The sequence below is a fragment of the Hyla sarda genome, chromosome 1 (genome assembly GCF_029499605.1).
Source record: "Hyla sarda isolate aHylSar1 chromosome 1, aHylSar1.hap1, whole genome shotgun sequence".
NCBI lineage: Eukaryota > Metazoa > Chordata > Amphibia > Anura > Hylidae > Hyla > Hyla sarda.
The window spans coordinates 610,370,542-610,397,319 of record NC_079189.1 but is presented as its reverse complement, the minus strand read 5'-3'; the positions used below and the strand labels follow the sequence as shown (position 1 = coordinate 610,397,319).

Below are 26,778 nucleotides of genomic sequence, written 5' to 3'. Positions count from 1 at the left end.
CCCCATCACCTCCTCCCATCCCCGGTGTTATAATTACCTGTTCCCAGGGGTCCGCAATACTTCTGCCTCCGTCGGCATCCTGCGCTGTCACTGTGCGGACTGACTGCGTTGGGAATGTCACTCGTCATTACGCAGCGCACAGCAACAGCGCAGGAGCCAGAAGGATTGAGGACCCCGGGGACAGGTAATTATAACACCGGGGATGGGGGGAGGTGATTGGGCGGCGGCGTTATGTGGGCAGAGGATGGGGGGGGAGGCGATGGGGCAGCGGCATGTGGCCAGGGATGGGGGGAGGCAATGGGGCAGCGGCAGCAGTATCAGGGCAAAGGATGGGGAGAGGCGACGGGGCAGCGGCGGCGACGGTCGTCTCTGGCCGGGGGCGGGTCATTATCGGCAAATCGGAAAGGTGATTGCCGATACTGATAATGTCCAAAATCGTGCTTACCGGCCGATAATATCGGTCAAACCGATAATCGGTCGATCCCTAGTACAGATTTGACGAAATGTTGTGAGGTACAGATGTGACGTACAGATGTGACGTAAGGTTGTGTGGTACAGATGTGACGTAAGGTTGTGTGGTACAAATGTGACGTAAGGTTGTGTGGTACGGATGTGAGGTAAGGTTGTGTGGTATGGATGTGAGGTAAGGTTGTGTGGTACGGATGTGAGGTAAGGTTGTGTGGTACGGATGTGAGGTAAGGTTGTGTGGTACGGATGTGACTTAAGGTTGTGTGGAACGGATGTGACTTAAGGTTGTGTGGTACGGATGTGAGGTAAGGTTGTGTGGTACGGATGTGAGGTAAGGTTGTGTGGTACGGATGCGACTTAAGGTTATGTGGTACGGATGTGAGGTAAGGTTGTGTGGTTACGGATGTGAGGTAAGGTTGTGTGGTACGGATGTGACTTAAGGTTGTGTGGTACGGATGTGACTTAAGGTTGTGTGGTACGGATGTGACTTAAGGTTGTGTGGTACGGATGTGAGGTAATGTTGTGTGGTACGGATGTGAGGTAATGTTGTGTGGTACGGATGTGACGTAAGGTTGTGTGGTACGGATGTGACGTAAGATTGTGTGGTACGGATGTGACGTAAGGTTGTGTGGTACGGATGTGAGGTACAGATGGGACGTACGGATGTGTGGTAGAGATGTGACGTAAGGTTGTGTGGTACGGATGTGACGTAAGGTTGTGTGGTACATATGTGAGGTAATGTTGTGTGGTACATATGTGAGGTAATGTTGTGTGGTACGGATGTGACGTAAGGTTGTGTGGTACGGATGTGACGTAAGGTTGTGTGGTACGGATGTGAGGTAAGGTTGTGTGGTACATATGTGAGGTAAGGTTGTGTGATACGGATGTGACATAAGGTTGTGTGGTACGGATGTGAGGTACAGATGGGACGTACGGATGTGTGGTAGAGATGTGACGTAAGGTTGTGTGGTACGGATGTGACGTAAGGTTGTGTGGTACAGATGTGAGGTAATGTTGTGTGGTACGGTTGTGATGTAAGGTTGTGTGGTACGGATGTGAGGTAATGTTGTGTGGTACGGATGTGACGTAAGGTTGTGTGGTACAGATGTGAGGTAATGTTGTGTGGTACGGATGTGATGTAAGGTTGTGTGGTACATATGTGAGGTAAGGTTGTGTGGTACGGTTGTGATGTAAGGTTGTGTGGTACGGATGTGAGGTAATGTTGTGTGGTACGGATGTGACGTAAGGTTGTGTGGTACGGATGTGAGGTAATGTTGTGTGGTACGGTTGTGATGTAAGGTTGTGTGGTACGGATGTGATGTAAGGTTGTGTGGTACGGATGTGAGGTAATGTTGTGTGGTACGGATGTGACGTAAGGTTGTGTGGTACGGATGTGACGTAAGGTTGTGTGGTACGGATGTGAGGTAAGGTTGTATAGGTGCAGATGTGACGTAAGGTTGTGTGGTACGGATGTGAGGTAATGTTGTGTGGTACGGTTGTGATGTAAGGTTGTGTGGTACGGATGTGAGGTAAGGTTGTGTGGTACGGATGTGAGGTAAGGTTGTGTGGTACGGATGTGAGGTAAGGTTGTGTGGTACGGATGTGAGGTAAGGTTGTGTGGTACGGATGTGAGGTAAGGTTGTGTGGTACGGATGTGAGGTAAGGTTGTGTGGTACGGATGTGATGTAAGGTTGTGTAGTACGGATGTGATGTAAGGTTGTGTGGTACAGATGGGACGTAAGGTTGTGTGGTACGGATGTGATGTAAGGTTGTGTGGTACAGATGGGACGTAAGGATGTGATGTAAGGTTGTGTGGTACAGATGGGACGTAAGGATGTGATGTAAGGTTGTGTGGTACGGATGTGATGTAAGGTTGTGTGGTACAGATGGGACGTAAGGATGTGATGTAAGGTTGTGAGGTACGGATGTGAGGTAAGGTTGTGTGGTACGGATGTGAGGTAAGGTTGTGAGGTACGGATGTGAGGTAAGGTTGTGTGGTACGGATGTGAGGTAAGGTTGTGTGGTACGGATGTGAGGTAAGGTTGTGTGGTACGGATGTGAGGTAAGGTTGTGAGGTACGGATGTGAGGTAAGGTTGTGTGGTACGGATGTGAGGTAAGGTTGTGAGGTACGGATGTGAGGTAAGGTTGTGTGGTACGGATGTGAGGTAAGGTTGTGTGGTACGGATGTGATGTAAGGATGTGAGGTACAGATGGGACGTACGGATGTGTGGTAGAGATGCATAATTTGATGTACGTGAAAGATTTCGGTGCAATGAGCCACAATTTGAGATGTGTCTTGTTCTATCTAACGTGATAAACTCTAATAATTGTGAAGGGTTTTATACAGTGAAGAACAAAACAACACGAGGAATGCAAATCCCCACATAAATAAAGGGAGGAATCCCGAAAGCTTGTCTCTACAAAATTCTGTTAGTCCAATAAAAAAGGTATTACAAGATACTGCAACATTTTATGATATATATATATATATACACACACACAGTATCCCCCATAGGTAAGTCCACCCCATATATATATACACACACACAGTGGGGGACATGTAGCAAAGATTTTACCCCTGTTTTATGTGAATTTTTTTGCGCAGAATTTTGCGCAAGCCCTTTTTTTTGCGCATTTTTTTGCGCACGTTTTGGTAGAGCATGTCCTCCAGATGTGGCTGAATCGGGGTACCTTGGAGTGACATCTATAGTACACATGGATTTATTACCTGCGTACTTTTCCTTTACACCAAAAATTTTGCCGCAAGAGCTGTTTTTTTGCGCAAATATAAGCCATCTTGGACTTAACGTAGCAAGATGCTCTAAATCATTGATTCTATTTTCCAAAGAGTGGATTTAGGAGATTTCTATATTTACCCGCAATTTATGAAGCTCATTGCACTTGATTGATAAATTTAGCTCTTCTGCACATAATTTAGAATTCGGAAAAAGGGGTAAACTGCTTCTACCATACACAAATAATGATACATGTCCCCCAGTATCCCCCATAAGTGAGTCCACCCCTTATATATATTTTATATACAGCATGCCCCATAAGTGAGTTATTGTTCATGTGAAGATACTGTAGAAATGACGCTCTGCTCCAGTGTAAAGTAGTGAGTACACGGCCTGTATATCAGTGTTTAATGTTGTTTCCCTTCAAAATAACTCAACACACAGCCATTAATGTCTAAACCTTGGCCACAAAAGTGAGGATACCCCTAAGTGGAAATGTTCAACTTGGACCCAAAGTGTCTATAATATTGTGTGGGCACCATTATTTTCCAGCACTTCCTTAAAAACCCGTTTACGCAAAATCAGGTACATGTACCTGATGATTAGCGGTGACTTCGCGCAACATCAGGTACATGTACCTGATGGACATAAACTGTCACAGCGCCGCCGCGCGCTGTGACAGTTTTATGAAACTTGCTGTGCTACACAGCAGGACCTCCATGAAGCCGGCCAGGGACCAATCGCAGCAGGAATCTGGCGGCGGTCTCCTCCTTCCCCCTCTCCTCCGTCGCTTCATTCAGTGAAGCGATCGGTGGTGAGAGGGGCCCCGTTGGGGAAGGCCGCCCGCAGCACTCAGGATCGGAGCGCAGCTCTGATCCTGAGTTAACCCTGTAGACGCTGCGGTCACTGTGACCGCGGCGTCTATTAGGATTACAGAGGGAGGGAGCTCCAACTGTCACCGTCGGCGCTCTGCAAAGTGAAAGCAGAGCGCTGATGGTTGCCATGGCAACCGGAGGACTGACAGTAGCCTCCGTTGCCATGGCAACATGAGTGATCAGTCTCTACCTAAGGTAGGGACTGATCTTTCCTATGCCTGTCAGTACTGACAGACATAGGCAAAATTCTATGGAGTACAGATGTGTACTCCATTGAATACTGTGTATAACAGTAAAACAAAAAAAAGTTAAATGTGAAATAAAGTGAAAAAGAAATAAAAAAGTGAAATAAAAATAAAAATGTGAAAAAAATTGGAAAAAAATAGTAAAATAAATTATATATATATAATACACCCCCAACACAAACCCAAAAATAGTCCCCCCAAAAACATCAACATGTCCCGCAAAAAAAGAGTCCTCACACAATTGCGTCAGTGAAAAAATAAAAAAGTTATGGCTCACAGAATACGGCGAATTAAAAACGTGATTTTTTCTTTACAAAAATCGTTTTTATGCTATAAATGAACTAAAATATAAAAAAAAGCATGGAAATTTGGTATCGCCGTAACCGTATCGACCTGCAGAGTAAAGTTAACATGTCATTTATACCGCATGACGAACGACCTAAATTATTTTAATAAAAAACAACTGCAGAATAGATTTTTTTATGTATATCACCTCATAAAAAATAAAATAAAAAACGATCAAAGTGTCACATGTGCCCCAGAATGGTACCAATAAAAGCGTCAACTTGTCTCCCAAAAATATTTTTGCACCCCAAGGCCTCTGTGACTTTATATGATGCCAACAAAATATCCTAAACTAAAAGGGTGCCCCAAAATCCACATAGCACTCCTTCATGTCGGAGGCCTGCATGAGAGACACGTAGCGCACAAAGGCCACATATGGGATATTTCTAAAAACGTCAGAATTCAGGAAATAAATCTTGAGTTTTATTTCTTTGTCAACACCTATTGTGTTACAGAAAAAATGGATAAAAATGAAAAATCTGCAAAAAAAGAAATTTTTAAATTCAGCCTCCACTTTGCTTTCATTTCTGTGAAGCACCGAAAGGGTTAATAAACTTCTTTAATGTCATTCTGACTACTTTAAAGGGGTGCAGGTTATAAAATGGGGTGATTTATGGGGGTATCTAACATACAGGCCCCTCAATTCCACTTCAGAACTGAACTGGTCCCTGAAAAATCAGATTTTGAAATTTTCTTGAAAATCTGGAAAATTGCTGCTAAACTTATAAACCCTCTAACATTCTAAAAAAGTAAAATAATGTTTATCAAATGATGGGAACATAAAGTAGACATATTGTAGATGTGAATTAATCATTAATTTGGTGCGATCTGACTATTTATGGTACAAGCATAAAATGTAAAGTCTAGAAAAATGCAAATTTTTCATTTTTTTCACCAAATTTTTCATTTTTTTTTTTTTACAAAAAACGCTGAATATATCAATCAAAATTTACCACTAATGTAAAGTACAATATGTCACGAAAAAACAATCTCGGAATTGGGTTGATAAGTAAAAGCGTTCCAAAGTTATAACCACATAAAGAGACACATGTCAGATTTGAAAAAAAGGCCTTGGTCATTAAGGCCAAAACAGGCTGTTGAGTAAAGGGGTTTTAAAGGGGTTATCCAGGAATAGAAAAACACAGCACATTTCTTTCAAAAACAGCTCCTTGTCTGTCTCCAGGTTGGGTGTGGTTTTACAACTTTGCTCCATTCACTTCAATGGAACTGAGCTGCAGAACCACACTCAACCTGGAGACAGACGGGGAGCGGTGTAATGTCTATTTGTTTTTGCATTTTTCTGTTTTTAGGCCCTGTTCAGACCTTGTTTTTCATGCATTATCTGTTTTCTGTGCCTTTCACCCATGTGTTAGGCGGTTGTAGCTATATAACTCCCGCTCAGTCTGTATTCTAGTTGCTGGTTATTGAGTGTAATACTACTATGTCTGTGCAATACACTGAAGTCTGCTTGAGCTCGCACCTTGTATTTATCCTATGATATCATCGGAGTTTTAGCCATGGTTAAATTGTTTATTGTAGATTTTAGTCCGTGTTTTTAGGATTGTAGGTCCTTTCTGCTTAGTCTGTGTTCACACTGTCTGGGGGAGATTTATCAAAACCTGTGCAGAGGAAGAGTGGTGCAGTTGCCCATAGCAACCAATCAGATTGCTTCTTTCATTTTCCACAGGCCTCTTTAGAGGCCTGTGGAAAATGAAAGAAGCAATCTGATTGGTTGCTATGGGCAACTGCACCACTCTTCCTCTGCACAGGTTTTGATAAATCTCCCCCTCTGAGTCTAGTCTAGTTTTACCTCAGCTCTGTATTAGGGATCGACCGATAATCTGTGGTGGTTAAGGCCGATAGCCGATATTCCGGTATAAGTTATTGGCTATTTCTACCCCAAACCCCCCCCTGGCGATCCCACTGCAGATCATTGATTTAAAGCGGGCACTTTAAATCAATGAACTGCAGCGGCTTTTGCTGTGCCAGAGACCGCCGCCACCACCCACTTCTCACCCCCTTCCTGAGTCCTACCACCGCAGTAGGCAGGGAGAAATGTTTTAGGGTCAGTTTAGGGCTCACTCTCCCTTTCCCCTGGTCGGTCTGTGACAAGCGGTTTTTAAAAGAAAGTAGCTGTGTTTTTCTATTCCTGGATAACCTCTTTAAAGGAAAACTGTCAGCTTTCTCCCCCCGAACTAACCAGCGGTACTGGCTGGTAGTGCGGGGGACGCTGATCAGTTTAATGTTTGCCGTGCCCGCATCTGCCGCACCGTTCAGCTGTAATCTTCTATTCTATATGCTAATGAAGTGCTTCTATATGCTAATGAAGTGCTAACTGCCCCTCTGATGTCAGTGCCGCCTGCCGCAGCACCGCCAAACTCATCAATATTCCTCCCCTCTCTCTGTTACAGAGCGAGGAGAAAAGGGACGGGAGGAATTTTGATGAGCTAGGCAGTGCTGCGGCAGGCATAACTGATGTCAGAGTGCCAGTTAGCACCTCATTAGCCTATACCGAAAACAGAAGAGTATGGCCGGGCGGATCCGGGCACGGTAAGGATCAAACTGATCAGCGTCCCCTGCACTACCAGCCAGTACTGCTGGTTAGTGCAGGGGGAGCAAGCTGACAGTTTTCCTTTTAAAGGGGTACTCTGGCACTGAGACATCTTATCCCCTATCCAAAGGATAGGGGATAAGATGTCTCACCGCGGGGGTTCCACCGCTGGGGACCCCCGCAATCTTTTATTCGCCACCCACCTGTTTGAGCTGCACGCTTCAGTGTGCACTATACGGACCAAAATACACAAATGTGAATGAGACCTTAGAATATTTTTTTGAGCAAAAAGGGCAGCATAAGGAATTACAAATTCAATTTGTTAAAATGTTATTAAATTTAGTCACCCTTCTCTTTATTTACATATTGATATCTCCACATATAAAGCAGTAGAAAAGCATGACAGGTGCCATATTTTTCTCTTTCAATCTGGTTTCCTTGTAAAAATTAAATTCCACTTTAAAAAAACATCAAAACAGCTTCTTCCCTGTGTGACTTCTCTCATGTTTAACAAGTCCCGATCTATCTGTAAAGCATTTTCCACATTCTGAACAAGAAAAGGGCTTCTCTCCTGTGTGAATCCTTCCATGTACAACAAGATCTAGTTTTCTTGTAAAACATTTCCCACATTCTGAACATGAATATGGCTTCTCCCCGGTGTGAATTATCTCATGTTTAACAAGACTTGATTTATCTGTAAAACATTTTCCACATTCCAAACATGAAAACGGCTTTTCTCCTGTGTGACTTCTCTCGTGTATAACCAGCTGTGCTTTATTTGCAAAACATTTCCCGCACTCTGTACATGAATACGGCTTCTCTCCTGTGTGAGTTCTCTCATGTGTAACAAGATTTGATCTATTTGCAAAACATTTCCCACATTCTGGACACGTATACGGCTTCTCGCCGGTGTGAGTTCGCTCATGTTTAACAAGATGAGCTCTACGTGGGAAACATTTTCCACATTCTGAACATGAATACGGCTTCTCTCCAGTGTGACTTCTCTCGTGTATAACCAGATCCGATTTATAAGCAAAGCATTTTTCACATTCTGAACATGAATATGGCTTTTCTCCTGTGTGACTTCTCTCATGTACAACAAGATCTGATTTATATGGAAATAGTTTCCCACATTCTGAACACGAATAAGTCTCTCCTATGTGACTTTTTCGGTGTCTGAAAAAGTTTGAGCTTTTTGTAAACTCTTTTCCACATTCACCACAATGAAACGTTTTCCCTCCTCTTCGACTTGTCCTTGTGGTAACAATGTGTGACTGGTCAGGAGAAGGTTCCTCATGATCAGGAGGATTATTATAGGATAGATCTGGATAGACATTAGGGGTGAGGAGGTCTTCTCCTGAGGAGCGCTCCATCATATCTTCAGCTTCTATTTTATAATTTGGTAATAATATGAAGTTTCCTTCAGAGTTCTTAGTGAAATGTTCTGTTAAGGTAAAAAATGTATTTATTTTTTTAATTTTTGTTTTTAACTACAAAGTAGAGAGATTTATAACATTTTTGTTTGGCTGAAACACTGGCCAAAATGAGAAGGGCAATATTTTATGATTATTATATAAAATATATATATGTGTGTGTGAAAAAATAATCACCAAATATTCTTAAAGTTCATTCCTTGTTTAGTGACAAAGTTTTGTTTATTACTTTAAAGGGGTACTCTGCCCCTAGACATCTTATCCCCTATCCAAAGTATGGGAGACACTGAGGTGTCAACCAACACTTTGTACAGGGTTTGACAATCTCCTTGCATGGAGCAGAGAGTGGGGCGCCGTGCCTTGGTCGGACCCTCCATACCCCCCCACCGTGACCAGACACACAGGATCTCTATGTGCAGTCACCTCCCTCAGGTCCTGACTATACATAACACAGGGGATCACTGGGGCCTGAAGGGTTAATGTCATGTATCTCTAAGGAGGAGCCTCCCCTGAAGAAACCTCTCAATTCCATCTGTAATCCATTATTACAAAACTGGGGTAACACCTTTTGGAATTATTACATACCTGGGGTAACACCTCCTGGAATTATTACACACCTGGGGTAACACCTCCTGGAATTATTACACACCTGGGGTAACACCTCCTGGAATTATTACACACCTGGGGTAACACCTCCTGGAATTATTACAAAGCGGGGGTAACACCTCCTGGAATTATTACATACCTGGGGTAACACCTCCTGGAATTATTACACACCTGGGGTAACACCTCCTGGAATTATTACACACCTGGGGTAACACCTCCTGGAATTATTACACACCTGGGGTAACACCTCCTGGAATCATTACATACCTGGGGTAACACCTCCTGGAATTATTACATACCTGGGGTAACACCTCCTGGAATTATTACACACCTGGGGTAACACCTCCTGGAATTATTACACACCTGGGGTAACACCTCCTGGAATTATTACAAAGCGGGGGTAACACCTCCTGGAATTATTACATACCTGGGGTAACACCTCCTGGAATTATTCCATACCTGGGGTAACACCTCCTGGAATTATTACATACCTGGGGTAACACCACCTGGAATTATTACACACCTGGGGTAACACCACCTGGAATTATTACATACCTGGGGTAACACCTCCTGGAATTATTACATACCTGGGGTAACACCACCTGGAATTATTACATACCTGGGGTAACACCACCTGGAATTATTACACACCTGGGGTAACACCTCCTGGAATTATTACACACCTGGGGTAACACCTCCTGGAATTATTACATACCTGGGGTAACACCTCCTGGAATTTCCTCCTTCACTTCCCTCATACACGGGTGATGGCCCCTCATCCTCTCTTCTTCATCCTCCACTTTATTATTAGTCAGATCTCCCCCCTGATGTGACATATAGAACAATTCACTACAATACAGCAGACAGGAGGAGCAACAGAGACCCCCAAAATATATCCCCACATCTATGACTGCAGGACCCCCCTATAGAGATGTGGGATAGGATCAGCCTCATCTACCTGATGGTTCTCTGGGACATTTCCCTCTGGACAGTCCTGGGAATACAGAGGACAGGGACACCTCTCGGGTGGATTTCTATCCATGACTCCATCTGTAGGGAACACACAGGGACCGAATAGATTATTTACATGTGATGATCAGATGATGGGTGGAGGATCGAGGGGACCCTCAAAACAGATTGTACAACCAATAAAAGTCTCCCCCTCCTTACACTGCTGATCCGTCTCCTCTTCTGATTCCTCTTTGACCTCAACCTTAAAATAAATCAGATTTTCATCCTAAAAAGAAAAGAAAAACAAAATTGAATTAGTTCTTATAGGTATTTCGGGTTCTAGGAATCCTCCATGACAGCCCCACCGGAGGTGAACTCTACCCTCTAAATAGAAAGGTTATAAAATCCCCACCCAGCTCACCGGTGTAAGAAATAACAATTGTATCTGTACAATGGGGTGTAAGAGATAAAGGCTTATTCCATTAGACAATGTACAGAGCCACCATATTGGGGAAAATTAAACCTTGTTGTCAGGTGATCGATTTGAAAGAGTTCAGAGTCAGAACACTAGTGTACACTCACTGACTACTTTATGGGGTACACCTTCCTAGTCCCGGCTCAGACCACCCTTTATACAAGGTGCTGGAAACATTCCTCAGAGATTTTGATTTATATGGACATGATGACATCACACAGTTCCTCCATATGGACATGATGACATCACACAGTTCCTCCATATGGACATGATGACATCACACAGTTCCTCCATATGGACATGATGACATCACACAGTTCCTCCATATGGACATGATGACATCACACAGTTCCTCCATATGGACATGATGACATCACACAGTTCCTCTATATGGACATGATGACATCACAAACTTCCTTCATATGGACATGATGACATCAAACAGTTCCTCCATTTGCACATGATGACATCACACACTTCCTCCATATGGACATGATGACATCACACACTTCCTCCATATGGACATGATGACATCACACACTTCCTCCATATGGACATGATGACATCACACAGTTCCTCCATATGGACATGATGACATCACAAAGTTCCTCCATATGGACATGATGACATCACACAGTTCCTCTATATAGACATGATGACATCACACACTTCCTTCATATGGACATGATGACATCACACAGTTCCTCCATATGGACATGATGACATCACACAGTTCCTCCATATAGACATGATGACATCACACAGTTCCTCCATATGGACATGATGACATCACACAGTTCCTCCATATGGACATGATGACATCACACAGTTCCTCCATATGGACATGATGACATCACACAGTTCCTCCATATGGACATGATGACATCACACAGATCCTCCATATAGACATGATGACATCACACAGTTCCTCCATATAGACATGATGACATCACACAGTTCCTCCATATAGACATGATGACATCACACAGTTCCTCCATATGGACATGATGACATCACACAGTTCCTCCATATGGACATGATGACATCACACAGTTCCTCCATATGTACATGATGACATCAAACACTTCCTTCATATGGACATGATGACATCACACAGTTCCTCCATATGGACATGATGACATCACACAGTTCCTCCATATAGACATGATGACATCACACAGTTCCTCCATATGGACATGATGACATCACAAAGTTCCTCTATATGGACATGATGTCATCACACAGTTCCCCCATATGGACATGATGACATCAAAGTTCCTCCATATAGACATGATGACATCACACAGTTCCTCCATATAGACATGATGACATCACACAGTTCCTCCATATGGACATGATGGACATCACACAGTTCCTTCATATGGACATGATGACATCACACAGTTCCTCCATATGGACATGATGACATCACACAGTTCCTCCATATGGACATGATGACATCACACAGTTCCTCCATATGGACATGATGACATCACACAGTTCCTCCATATGGACATGATGACATCACACAGTTCCTCCATATGGACATGATGACATCACACAGTTCCTCCATATGGACATGATGACATCACACAGTTCCTCCATTTGCACATGATGACATCACACACTTCCTCCATATGGACATGATGACATCACACACTTCCTCCATATGGACATGATGACATCACACAGTTCCTCCATATGGACATGATGACATCACAAAGTTCCTCCATATGGACATGATGACATCACACAGTTCCTCTATATAGACATGATGACATCACACACTTCCTTCATATGGACATGATGACATCACACAGTTCCTCCATATGGACATGATGACATCACACAGTTCCTCCATATAGACATGATGACATCACACAGTTCCTCCATATGGACATGATGACATCACACAGTTCCTCCATATGGACATGATGACATCACACAGTTCCTCCATATGGACATGATGACATCACACAGTTCCTCCATATGGACATGATGACATCACACAGATCCTCCATATAGACATGATGACATCACACAGTTCCTCCATATAGACATGATGACATCACACAGTTCCTCCATATAGACATGATGACATCACACAGTTCCTCCATATGGACATGATGACATCACACAGTTCCTCCATATGGACATGATGACATCACACAGTTCCTCCATATGTACATGATGACATCAAACACTTCCTTCATATGGACATGATGACATCACACAGTTCCTTCATATAGACATGATGACATAACACAGTTCCTCTATATAGACATGATGACATCACACAGTTCCTCCATATGGACATGATGACATCACAAAGTTCCTCTATATGGACATGATGTCATCACACAGTTCCCCCATATGGACATGATGACATCAAAGTTCCTCCATATAGACATGATGACATCACACACTTCCTTCATATGGACATGATGACATCACACAGTTCCTCCATATGGACATGATGACATCACACAGTTCCTCCATATAGACATGATGACATAACACAGTTCCTCTATATAGACATGATGACATCACACAGTTCCTCCATATGGACATGATGACATCACAAAGTTCCTCTATATGGACATGATGTCATCACACAGTTCCCCCATATGGACATGATGACATCAAAGTTCCTCCATATGGACATGATGACATCACACAGTTCCTCCATATGGACATGATGACATCACACAGTTCCTCCATATGGACATGATGACATCACACAGTTCCTCCATATGTACATGATGACATCACACACTTCCTTCATATGGACATGATGACATCACACAGTTCCTCCATATAGACATGATGACATCACACAGTTCCTCTATATGGACATGATGACATCACACAGTTCCTCCATATAGACATGATGACATCACACAGTTCCCCCATATAGACATGATGACATCACACAGTTCCCCCATATAGACATGATGACATCACACAGTTCCTCTATATGGACATGATGACATCACACACTTCCTTCATATGGACATGATGACATCACACAGTTACTCCATATAGACATGATGACATCACACAGTTCCCCCATATGGACATGATGACATCAAAGTTCCTCCATATAGACATGATGACATCACACAGTTCCTCCATATAGACATGATGACATCACACAGTTCCTCCATATGGACATGATGACATCACACAGTTCCTCCATATGGACATGATGACATCACACAGTTCCTCCATATGGACATGATGACATCACACAGTTCCTCCATATAGACATGATTACATCACACAGTTCCTCCATATAGACATGATGACATCACACAGTTCCTCCATATAGACATGATGACATCACACAGTTCCTCCATATGGACATGATAACATCACACAGTTCCTCCATATGGACATGATGACATCCCACAGTTCCTCCATATGGACATGATGACATCAAAGTTCCCCCATATAGACATGATGACATCCCACAGTTCCCCCATATGGACATGATGACATCAAAATTCCTCCATATAGACATGATGACATCACACAGTTCCTCCATATGGACATGATGACATCACACAGTTCCTCCATATAGACATGATGACATCACACAGTTCCTCCATATAGACATGATGACATCACACAGTTCCTCCATATGGACATGATGACATCACACAGTTCCTCCATATGGACATAATGACATCACACACTTCCTTCATATGGACATGATGACATCACACAGTTCCTCCATATAGACATGATGACATCACACAGTTCCTCCATATGGACATGATGACATCCCACAGTTCCTCCATATGGACATGATGACATCAAAGTTCCCCCATATAGACATGATGACATCCCACAGTTCCCCCATATGGACATGATGACATAAAAATTCCTCCATATAGACATGATGACATCACACAGTTCCTCCATATAGACATGATGACATCACACAGTTCCTCCATATGGACATGATGACATCACACAGTTCCTCCATATGTACATAATGACATCACACACTTCCTTCATATGGACATGATGACATCACACAGTTCCTCCATATAGACATGATTACGTCACACAGTTCCTCCATATAGACATGATGACATCACATAGTTCCTCCATATAGACATGATGACATCACACAGTTCCTCCATATGGACATGATAACATCCCACAGTTCCTCCATATGGACATGATGACATCCCACAGTTCCTCCATATGGACATGATGACATCAAAGTTCCCCCATATAGACATGATGACATCCCACAGTTCCCCCATATGGACATGATGACATCAAAATTCCTCCATATAGACATGATGACATCACACAGTTCCTCCATATAGACATGATGACATCACACAGTTCCTCCATATGGACATGATGACATCACACAGTTCCTCTATATGGACATGATGACATCACACAGTTCCTCCATATAGACATGATGACATCACACAGTTCCTCCATATGTACATAATGACATCACACACTTCCTTCATATGGACATGATGACATCACACAGTTCCTCCATATAGACATGATTACATCACACAGTTCCTCCATATAGACATGATGACATCACACAGTTCCTCCATATAGACATGATGACATCACACAGTTCCTCCATATGGACATGATGACATCACACAGTTCCTCCATATGGACATGATGACATCACACAGTTCCTCCATATGGACATGATGACATCACACAGTTCCTCCATATGTACATGATGACATCACACACTTCCTTCATATGGACATGATGACATCACACAGTTCCTCCATATGGACATGATGACATCACACAGTTCCTCTATATGGACATGATGACATCACACAGTTCCTCCATATAGACATGATGACATCACACAGTTCCTCCATATGGACATGATGACATCACACAGTTCCTCTATATGGACATGATAACATCACACAGTTCCTCCATATAGACATGATGACATCACACAGTTCCTCCATATGTACATAATGACATCACACACTTCCTTCATATGGACATGATGACATCACACAGTTCCTCCATATAGACATGATGACATCACACAGTTCCTCCATATAGACATGATGACATCACACAGTTCCTCCATATAGACATGATGACATCACACAGTTCCTCCATATGGACATGATAACATCACACAGTTCCTCCATATGGACATGATGACATCACACAGTTCCTCCATATGGACATGATGACATCACACAGTTCCTCCATATGTACATGATGACATCACACACTTCCTTCATATGGACATGATGACATCACACAGTTCCTCCATATAGACATGATGACATCACACAGTTCCTCTATATAGACATGATGACATCACACAGTTCCTCTATATAGACATGATGACATCACACAGTTCCTCCATATGGACATGATGACATCACACAGTTACTCCATATAGACATGATGACATCACACAGTTCCCCCATATGGACATGATGACATCACACAGTTCCTCCATATAGACATGATGACATCACACAGTTCCTCCATATGGACATGATGACATCACACAGTTCTTCCATATGGACATGATGACATCACACAGTTCCTCCATATGGACATGACATCACACAGTTCCTCCATATGGACATAATGACATCACACAGTTCCTTCATATGGACATGATGACATCACACAGTTCCTCCATATAGACATGATGACATCACACAGTTCCTCCATATGGACATGATGACATCACACAGTTCCTCCATATGGACATGATTACATCACACACTTCCTTCATATGGACATGATGACATCACACAGTTCCTCTATATGGACATGATGACATCACACAGTTCCTCCATATAGACATGATGACATCACACAGTTCCTCCATATGGACATGATGACATCAAAGTTCCCCCATATAGACATGATGACATCCCACAGTTCCCCCATATGGACATGATGACATCAAAGTTCCTCCATATAGACATGATGACATCACACAGTTCCTCCATATAGACATGATGACATCACACAGTTCCTCCATATGGACATGATGACATCACACAGTTCCTCTATATGGACATGATGACATCACACAGTTCCTCCATATAGACATGATGACATCACACAGTTCCTCCATATAGACATGATGACATCACACAGTTCCTCTATATGGACATGATGACATCACACACTTCCTTCATATGGACATGATGACATCACACAGTTACTCCATATAGACATGATGACATCACACAGTTCCTCCATATAGACATGATGACATAACACAGTTCCTCTATATAGACATGATGACATCACACAGTTCCTCCATATGGACATGATGACATCACACAGTTCCTCCATATAGACATGATGACATTACACAGTTCCTCCATATGGACATGATGACATTACACAGTTCCTCCATATGGACATGATGACATCACACAGTTCCTCCATATGGACATGATGACATCACACAGTTCCTCCATATGGACATAATGACATCACACACTTCCTTCATATGGACATGATGACATCACACAGTTCCTCCATATAGACATGATGACATCACACAGTTCCTCCATATGGACATGATGACATCACACAGTTCCTCCATATGGACACGATTACATCACACACTTCCTTCATATGGACATGATGACATCACACAGTTCCTCTATATGGACATGATGACATCACACAGTTCCTCCATATAGACATGATGACATCACACAGTTCCTCCATATGTACATAATGACATCACACACTTCCTTCATATGGACATGATGACATCACACAGTTGCTGTATAGATTTGTCCGATCAATGATGAGAATCTCCAGTTCCACCACATCCACCAGTTCCATCACCCAGCGGTGAGCTACAGGATGTGATCTGGTGACTGTGGAGGCCATTGGGATCATGTGACCTCATTGTCCTGTATGAGATGATGTCATGTGACCTCATTGTCTTGTATGAGATGATGTCATGTGACCTCACTGTCCTGTATGAGATGATGTCATGTCTGGGCAGACCTTCCATTGTGTGAACATTCCCTTACAGACGCTACTCTTAACTTTGGAAGGGGCAGCCTCATCACCAAATTTAAAGGAATGGAACATAAAGGGCCTCTTCTTATAACAACAACCACCCCCTATACCAGGATATGCCCATAGAGCAGTCTCACCAACATCATGAATCCAGACATTGTTCGAGCAAACAGTTGGTGACTAGGAGTAAGTCCCTCGAGGCGCAGCACATGCCAAAACTGCAAGTAGGTGACAGCATTGATCCGGACAACAGAGGAGACAGCAGCATGGCCCCAACAATTCAAAAGGACAGACCCTTGCACAGAGGCCATGATGTGATCCCCCGCCAAGGACACTCAGAGCTTAGGCAATGAAGGACACGATCACAGCACAGGATACTGGAAAAGGCAATAATAGTACAGAGAAGCATATTGGGGGGGGGGGGGGGGGGGAGAGGACTCAAGGTGGAGGATCGGAGACGATTAATAACGTAACTACTATAGAAGGTGTAGGAGGGAGGACAGTCACGAACATCATATTGGGGAGGCAAAGAACCCAACTGCCCCCAGCTCCAGTAAGCAAAATGAAAAAGTTTACTTAACAGAAATCCACATACTTGCCCAGAATCAGCCAAAAATCAAGAACAAATCTGTTCTCCTCAGAGAAAATTACCTCCCTGCGAAGTCTCCATAGGGACAGGGAAAACCCCGGTGAGCAGTGCGGGGTCCTATTAACCTCCTGTGGTGCCGTCATGAATGATGGCCAGAGAAAAACTGCTAAATTATTTTGGGTTCAATCACTTATGCTCAATCTACCTGATGGTTCGCTGGGACATTTCCCTCTGGACAGACCTTGGAATACAGAGGACGGGGACACCTCTCGAGTGGATTTCTATCCATGACTCCATCTGTAGGGAACACACAGAGAATGATTACATCACCTGCTGGAAATTTCTATGTTGCTAGGTGGTGACAGTGATATCTATATATATGTCTCTTCTTACCTGGTGATGTGAGGGGCTGCTGATCCTCCATCATCACCTGATCCTTGTACTGATCCATGTGTCCTTATACATACTCCCACTCCTCCATGGAGTAATAGACCGCCACGTCCTGACACCTTATAGGAACCTGACACATAATGATACAGTCATCACCCCGACCCCTCCAGTGGTGTTACTGTATAATGTCCCAGCATTCCCAGCAGTGTCACCTCTCCAGTCATCACCAGACCCCTCCATTACTGTATAATGTCCCAGCAGTGTCACCTCTCCAGTCATCACCAGACCCCTCCATTACTGTATAATGTCCCAGCAGTGTCACCTCTCCAGTCATCACCAGACCCCTCCATTACTGTATAATGTCCCAGCAGTGTCACCTCTCCAGTCATCACCAGACCCCTCCATTACTGTATAATGTCCCAGCATTCCCAGCAGTGTCACCTCTCCAGTCATCACCAGACCCCTCCATTACTGTATAATGTCCCAGCAGTGTCACCTCTCCAGTCATCACCAGACCCCTCCATTACTGTATAATGTCCCAGCATTCCCAGCAGGGTCACCTCTCCAGTCATCACCAGACCCCTCCATTACTGTATAATGTCCCAGCAGTGTCACCTCTCCAGTCATCACCAGACCCCTCCATTGCTGTATAATGTCCCAGCATTCCCAGCAGTGTCACCTCTCCAGTCATCACCAGACCCCTCCATTACTGTATAATGTCCCAGCAGTGTCACCTCTCCAGTCATCACCAGACCCCTCCATTACTGTATAATGTCCCAGCAGTGTCACCTCTCCAGTCATCCCCAGACCCCTCCATTACTGTATAATGTCCCAGCAGTGTCACCTCTCCAGTCATCACCAGACCCCTCCATGACTGTATAATGTCCCAGCATTCCCAGCAGTGTCACCTCTCCAGTCATCACCAGACCCCTCCATTACTGTATAATGTCCCAGCAGTGTCACCTCTCCAGTCATCACCAGACCCCTCCATTACTGTATAATGTCCCAGCAGTGTCACCTCTCCAGTCATCCGACTCCTCCATTACTGTATAATGTCCCAGCAGTGTCACCTCTCCAGTCATCACCAGACCCCTCCATTACTGTATAATGTCCCAGCATTCCCAGCAGTGTCACCTCTCCAGTCATCACCAGACCCCTCCATTACTGTATAATGTCCCAGCAGTGTCACCTCTCCAGTCATCAGCAGACCCCTCCATTACTGTATAATGTCCCAGAATTCCCAGCAGTGTCACCTCTCCAGTCATCACCAGACCCCTCCATTACTGTATAATGTCCCAGCAGTGTCACCTCTCCAGTCATCACCAGACCCCTCCATTACTGTATAATGTCCCAGCATTCCCAGCAGTGTCACCTCTCCGGTCATCACCAGACCCCTCCATTATTGTATAATGTCCCAGCAGTGTCACCTCTCCAGTCATCACCAGACCCCTCCATTACTGTATAATGTCCCAGCAGTGTCACCTCTCCAGTCATCACCAGACCCCTCCATTACTGTATAATGTCCCAGCAGTGTCACCTTTCCAGTCATCACCAGACCCCTCCATTACTGTATAATGTCCCAGCAGTGTCACCTCTCCAGTCATCACCAGACCCCTCCATTACTGTATAATGTCCCAGTATTCCCAGCAGTGTCACCTCTCCAGTCATCACCAGACCCCTCCATTACTGTATAATGTCCCAGCAGTCACCTCTCCAGTCATCACCAGACCTCTCCATTACTGTATAATGTCCCAGCAGCGTCACCTCTCCAGTCATCACCAGACGCCTCCATTACTGTATAATGTCCCAGCAGCGTCACCTCTCCAGTCATCACCAGACCCCTCCATTACTATATAATGTCCCAGCATTCCCAGCAGTGTCACCTCTCCAGTCATCACCAGACCCCTCCATTACTGTATAATGTCCCAGCAGGGTCACCTCTTCAGTCATCACCAGACCCCCCCATTACTATATAATGTCCCAGCATTCCCAGCAGTGTCACCTCTCCAGTCATCACCGAACCCCTCCATTACTGTATAATGTCCCAGCAGTGTCACCTCTCCAGTCATCACCAGACCCCTCCATTACTGTATAATGTCCCAGCAGGGTCACCTCTCCAGTCATCACCAGACTCCTCCATTACTGTATAATGTCCCAGCATTCCCAGCAGTGTCACCTCTCCAGTCATCACCAGACCCTCCATTACTGTATAATGTCCCAGCATTCCCAGCAGTGTCACCTCTCCAGTCATCACCAGACCCCTCCATTACTGTATAATGTCCCAGCAGTGTCACCTCTCCAGTCATCACCAGACCCCTCCATTACTGTATAATGTCCCAGCAGTGTCACCTCACCAGTCATCACCAGACCCCTCCATTACTGTATAATGTCCCAGCAGTGTCACCTCTCCAGTCATCACCAGACCCCTCCATTACTGTATAATGTCCCAGCATTCCCAGCAGTGTCACCTCTCCAGTCATCACCAGACTCCTCCATTACTGTATAATGTCCCAGCATTCCCAGCAGTGTCACCTCTCCAGTCATCACCAGACCCCTCCATTACTGTATAATGTCCCAGCAGTGTCACCTCTCCAGTCATCACCAGACCCCTCCATTACTGTATAATGTCCCAGCAGTGTCACCTCTCCAGTCATCACCAGACCCCTCCATTACTGTATAATGTCCCAGCAGTGTCACCTCACCAGTCATCACCAGACCCCCCCATTACTGTATAATGTCCCAGCATTCCCAGCAGTGTCACCTCTCCAGTCATCACCAGACCCCTCCATTACTGTATAATGTCCCAGCAGTGTCACCTCTCCAGTCATCACCAGACCCCTCCATTACTGTATAATGTCCCAGCAGTGTCACCTCTCCAGTCATCACAGACCCCTCCATTACTGTATAATGTCCCAGCAGTGTCACCTCTCCAATCATCACCAGACCCCTCCATTACTGTATAATGTCCCAGCAGGGTCACCTCTTCAGTCATCACCAGACCCCCCCATTACTATATAATGTCCCAGCATTCCCAGCAGTGTCACCTCTCCAGTCATCACCGAACCCCTCCATTACTGTATAATGTCCCAGCAGTGTCACCTCTCCAGTCATCACCAGACCCCTCCATTACTGTATAATGTCCCAGCAGGGTCACCTCTCCAGTCATCACCAGACTCCTCCATTACTGTATAATGTCCCAGCATTCCCAGCAGTGTCACCTCTCCAGTCATCACCAGACCCTCCATTACTGTATAATGTCCCAGCATTCCCAGCAGTGTCACCTCTCCAGTCATCACCAGACCCCTCCATTACTGTATAATGTCCCAGCAGTGTCACCTCTCCAGTCATCACCAGACCCCTCCATTACTGTATAATGTCCCAGCAGTGTCACCTCACCAGTCATCACCAGACCCCTCCATTACTCTATAATGTCCCAGCAGTGTCACCTCTCCAGTCATCACCAGACCCCTCCATTACTGTATAATGTCCCAGCAGTGTCACCTCTCCAGTCATCACCAGACCCCTCCATAACTGTATAATGTCCCAGCAGTGTCACCTCTCCAGTCATCACCAGACCCCTCCATTACTGTATAATGTCCCAGCATTCCCAGCAGTGTCACCTCTCCAGTCATCACCAGACTCCTCCATTACTGTATAATGTCCCAGCATTCCCAGCAGTGTCACCTCTCCAGTCATCACCAGACCCCTCCATTACTGTATAATGTCCCAGCAGTGTCACCTCTCCAGTCATCACCAGACCCCTCCATTACTGTATAATGTCCCAGCAGTGTCACCTCTCCAGTCATCACCAGACCCCTCCATTACTGTATAATGTCCCAGCAGGGTCACCTCTCCAGTCATCACCAGACCCCCCCATTACTGTATAATGTCCCAGCATTCCCAGCAGTGTCACCTCTCCAGTCAACACCAGACCCCTCCATTACTGTATAATGTCCCAGCAGTGTCACCTCTCCAGTCATCACCAGACCCCTCCATTACTGTATAATGTCCCAGCAGTGTCACCTCTCCAGTCATCACAGACCCCTCCATTACTGTATAATGTCCCAGCAGTGTCACCTCTCCAATCATCACCAGACCCCTCCATTACTGTATAATGTCCCAGCAGGGTCACCTCTTCAGTCATCACCAGACCCCCCCATTACTATATAATGTCCCAGCATTCCCAGCAGTGTCACCTCTCCAGTCATCACCGAACCCCTCCATTACTGTATAATGTCCCAGCAGTGTCACCTCTCCAGTCATCACCAGACCCCTCCATTACTGTATAATGTCCCAGCAGGGTCACCTCTCCAGTCATCACCAGACTCCTCCATTACTGTATAATGTCCCAGCATTCCCAGCAGTGTCACCTCTCCAGTCATCACCAGACCCTCCATTACTGTATAATGTCCCAGCATTCCCAGCAGTGTCACCTCTCCAGTCATCACCAGACCCCTTCATTACTGTATAATGTCCCAGCAGTGTCACCTCTCCAGTCATCACCAGACCCCTCCATTACTATATAATGTCCCAGCATTCCCAGCAGTGTCACCTCTCCAGTCATCACCAGACCCCTCCATTACTGTATAATGTCCCAGCAGTGTCATCTCTCCAGTCATCACCAGACCCCTCCATTACTGTATAATGTCCCAGCAGTGTCACCTCTCCAGTCATCACCAGACCCCTCCATTACTGTATAATGTCCCAGCATTCCCACCTCTCCAGTCATCACCAGACCCCTCCATTACTGTATAATGTCCCAGCAGTGTCACCTCTCCAGTCATCACCAGACCCCTCCATTACTGTATAATGTCCCAGCAGTGTCACCTCTCCAGTCATCACCAGACCCCTCCATTACTGTATAATGTCCCAGCAGTGTCACCTTTCCAGTCATCACCAGACCCCTCCATTACTGTATAATGTCCCAACAGTGTTACCTCTCCAGTCAGAACCAGACTCCTCCATTACTGTATAATGTCCCAGCAGTGTCACCTCTCCAGTCATCACCAGACCCCTCCATTACTGTATAATGTCCCAGCAGTGTCACCTCTCCAGTCATCACCAGACCCCTCCATTACTGTATAATGTCCCAGCATTCCCAGCAGTGTCACCTCTCCAGTCATCACCAGACCCCTCCATTACTGTATAATGTCCCAGCAGTGTCACCTCTCCAGTCATCACCAGACCCCTCCATTACTGTATAATGTCCCAGCAGTGTCACCTCTCCAGTCATCACCAGACCCCTCCATTACTGTATAATGTCCCAGCAGTGTCACCTCTCCAGTCATCACCAGACCCCTCCATTACTATATAATGTCCCAGCAGTGTCACCTCTCCAGTCATCACCAGACCCCTCCATTACTGTATAATGTCCCAGCAGTGTCACCTCTCCAGTCATCACCAGACCCCTCCATTACTGTATAATGTCCCAGCAGTGTCACCTCTCTAGTCATCACCAGACCCCTCCATTACTGTATAATGTCCCAGCAGTGTCACCTCTCCAGTCATCACCAGACCCCTCCATTACTGTATAATGTCCCAGCAGGGTTACCTCTCCAGTCATCACCAGACCCCTCCATTACTGTATAATATCCCAGCATTCCCAGCAGTGTCACCTCTCCAGTCATCACCAGACCCCTCCATTACTGTATAATATCTCAGCAGTGTCACCTCTCCAGTCATCACCAGACCCCTCCATTACTGTATAATGTCCCAGCAGTGTCACCTCTCCAGTCATCACCAGACCCCTCCATGACTGTATAATGTCCCAGCATTCCCAGCAGTGTCACCTCTCCAGTCATCACCAGACCCCTCCATTACTGTATAATGTCCCAGCAGTGTCACCTCTCCAGTCATCACCAGACCCCTCCATTACTGTATAATGTCCCAGCAGTGTCACCTCTCCAGTCATCACCAGACCCCTCCATTACTGTATAATGTCCCAGAAGTGTCACCTCTCCAGTCATCACCAGACCCCTCCATTACTGTAAAATGTCCCAGCAGTGTCCCCTCTCCAGTCATCACCAGACCCCTCCATTACTGTATAATGTCCCAGCAGTGTCACCTCTCCAGTCATCACCAGACCCCTCCATTACTGTATAATGTCCCAGCATTCCCAGCAGTGTCACCTCTCCAGTCATCACCAGACCCCTCCATTACTGTATAATGTCCCAGCATTCCCAGCAGTGTCACCTCTCCAGTCATCACCAGACCCTCCATTATTGTATAATGTCCCAGCAGTGTCACCTCTCCAGTCATCACCAGACCCCTCCATTACTGTATAATGTCCCAGCATTCCCAGCAGTGTCACCTCTCCAGTCATCACCAGACCCCTCCATTACTGTATAATGTCCCAGCAGTGTCACCTCTCCAGTCATCACCAGACCCCTCCATTACTGTATAATGTCCCAGCAGTGTCACCTCTCCAGTCATCACCAGACCCCTCCATTACTGTATAATGTACCAGCATTCCCAGCAGTGTCACCTCTCCAGTCATCACCAGACCCCTCCATTACTGTATAATGTCCCAGCAGTGTCACCTCTCCAGTCATCACCAGACCCCTCCATTACTGTATAATGTCCCAGCAGTGTCACCTCTCCAGTCATCACCAGACCCCTCCATTACTGTATAATGTCCCAGCAGTGTCACCTCTCCAGTCATCACCAGACCCCTCCATTACTGTATAATGTCCCAGCAGTGTCACCTCTCCAGTCATCACCAGACCCCTCCATTACTGTATAATGTCCCAGCATTCCCAGCAGTGTCACCTCTCCAGTCATCACCAGACCCCTCCATTACTGTATAATGTCCCAGCAGTGTCACCTCTCCAGTCATCACCAGACCCCTCCATTACTGTATAATGTCCCAGCAGTGTCACCTCTCCAGTCATCACCAGACTCCTCCATTACTGTATAATGTCCCAGCATTCCCAGCAGTGTCACCTCTCCAGTCATCACCAGACCCCTCCATTACTGTATAATGTCCCAGCAGTGTCACCTCTCCAGTCATCACCAGACCCCTCCATTACTGTATAATATCCTGCAGTGTCACCTCTCCAGTCATCACCAGACCCCTCCATTACTGTATAATGTCCCAGCAGTGTCACCTCTCCAGTCATCACCAGACCCCTCCATTACTGTATAATGTCCCAGCAGTGTCACCTCTCCAGTCATCACCAGACCCCTCCATTACTGTATAATGTCCCAGCATTCCCAGCAGTGTCACCTCTCCAGTCATCACAAGACCCCTCCATTACTGTATAATGTCCCAGCATTCCCAGCAGTGTCACCTCTCCAGTCATCACCAGACCCCTCCATTACTGTATAATGTCCCAGCAGTGTCACCTCTCCAGTCATCACCAGACCCCTCCATTACTGTATAATGTCCCAGCAGTGTCACCTCTCCAGTCATCACCAGACCCCTCCATTACTGTATAATGTCCCAGCAGTGTCACCTCTCCAGTCATCACCAGACCCCTCCATTACTGTATAATGTCCCAGCAGTGTCACCTCTCCAGTCATCACCAGACCCCTCCATTACTGTATAATGTCCCAGCATTCCCAGCAGTGTCACCTCTCCAGTCATCACCAGACCCCTCCATTACTGTATAATGTCCCAGCAGTGTTACCTCTCCAGTCATCACCAGACACCTCCATTACTGTATAATGTCCCAGCAGTGTCACCTCTCCAGTCATCACCAGACCCCTCCATTACTGTATAATGTCCCAGCAGAGTCACCTCTCCAGTCATCACCAGACCCCTCCATTACTGTATAATGTCCCAGCAGTGTCACCTCTCCAGTCATCACCAGACCCCTCCATTACTGTATAATGTCCCAGCAGGGTTACCTCTCCAGTCATCACCAGACCCCTCCATTACTGTATAATATCCCAGCATTCCCAGCAGTGTCACCTCTCCAGTCATCACCAGACCCCTCCATTACTGTATAATATCTCAGCAGTGTCACCTCTCCAGTCATCACCAGACCCCTCCATTACTGTATAATGTCCCAGCAGTGTCACCTCTCCAGTCATCACCAGACCCCTCCATTACTGTATAATGTCCCAGCAGTGTCACCT

The 26,778-nt window shown here is 45.4% G+C and overlaps 2 protein-coding genes across 2 annotated transcripts in view; one reads left to right on the top strand and one right to left on the bottom strand.

The window, feature by feature from the left end:
* LOC130300905 (uncharacterized) overlaps positions 1-26,778 on the top strand; it is a 448,736-nt gene that overhangs the window by 284,563 nt on the left and 137,395 nt on the right. The gene's annotated exons all lie outside the window — the stretch shown is intronic.
* Positions 1-26,778, bottom strand: part of LOC130299715 (uncharacterized) — a 78,225-nt gene that overhangs the window by 12,560 nt on the left and 38,887 nt on the right. Inside the window, exons 4-8 of the mRNA XM_056551487.1 lie at positions 10,430-10,496; positions 10,218-10,309; positions 9,975-10,083; positions 7,708-8,664; positions 1,403-2,789 (exon numbers count right to left, since the gene is read on the bottom strand). Of these exons, the coding sequence (XP_056407462.1) occupies positions 1,403-2,789; positions 7,708-8,664; positions 9,975-10,083; positions 10,218-10,309; positions 10,430-10,496 (2,612 nt within the window). The remainder of the gene's footprint in view (positions 1-1,402; positions 2,790-7,707; positions 8,665-9,974; positions 10,084-10,217; positions 10,310-10,429; positions 10,497-26,778) is intronic.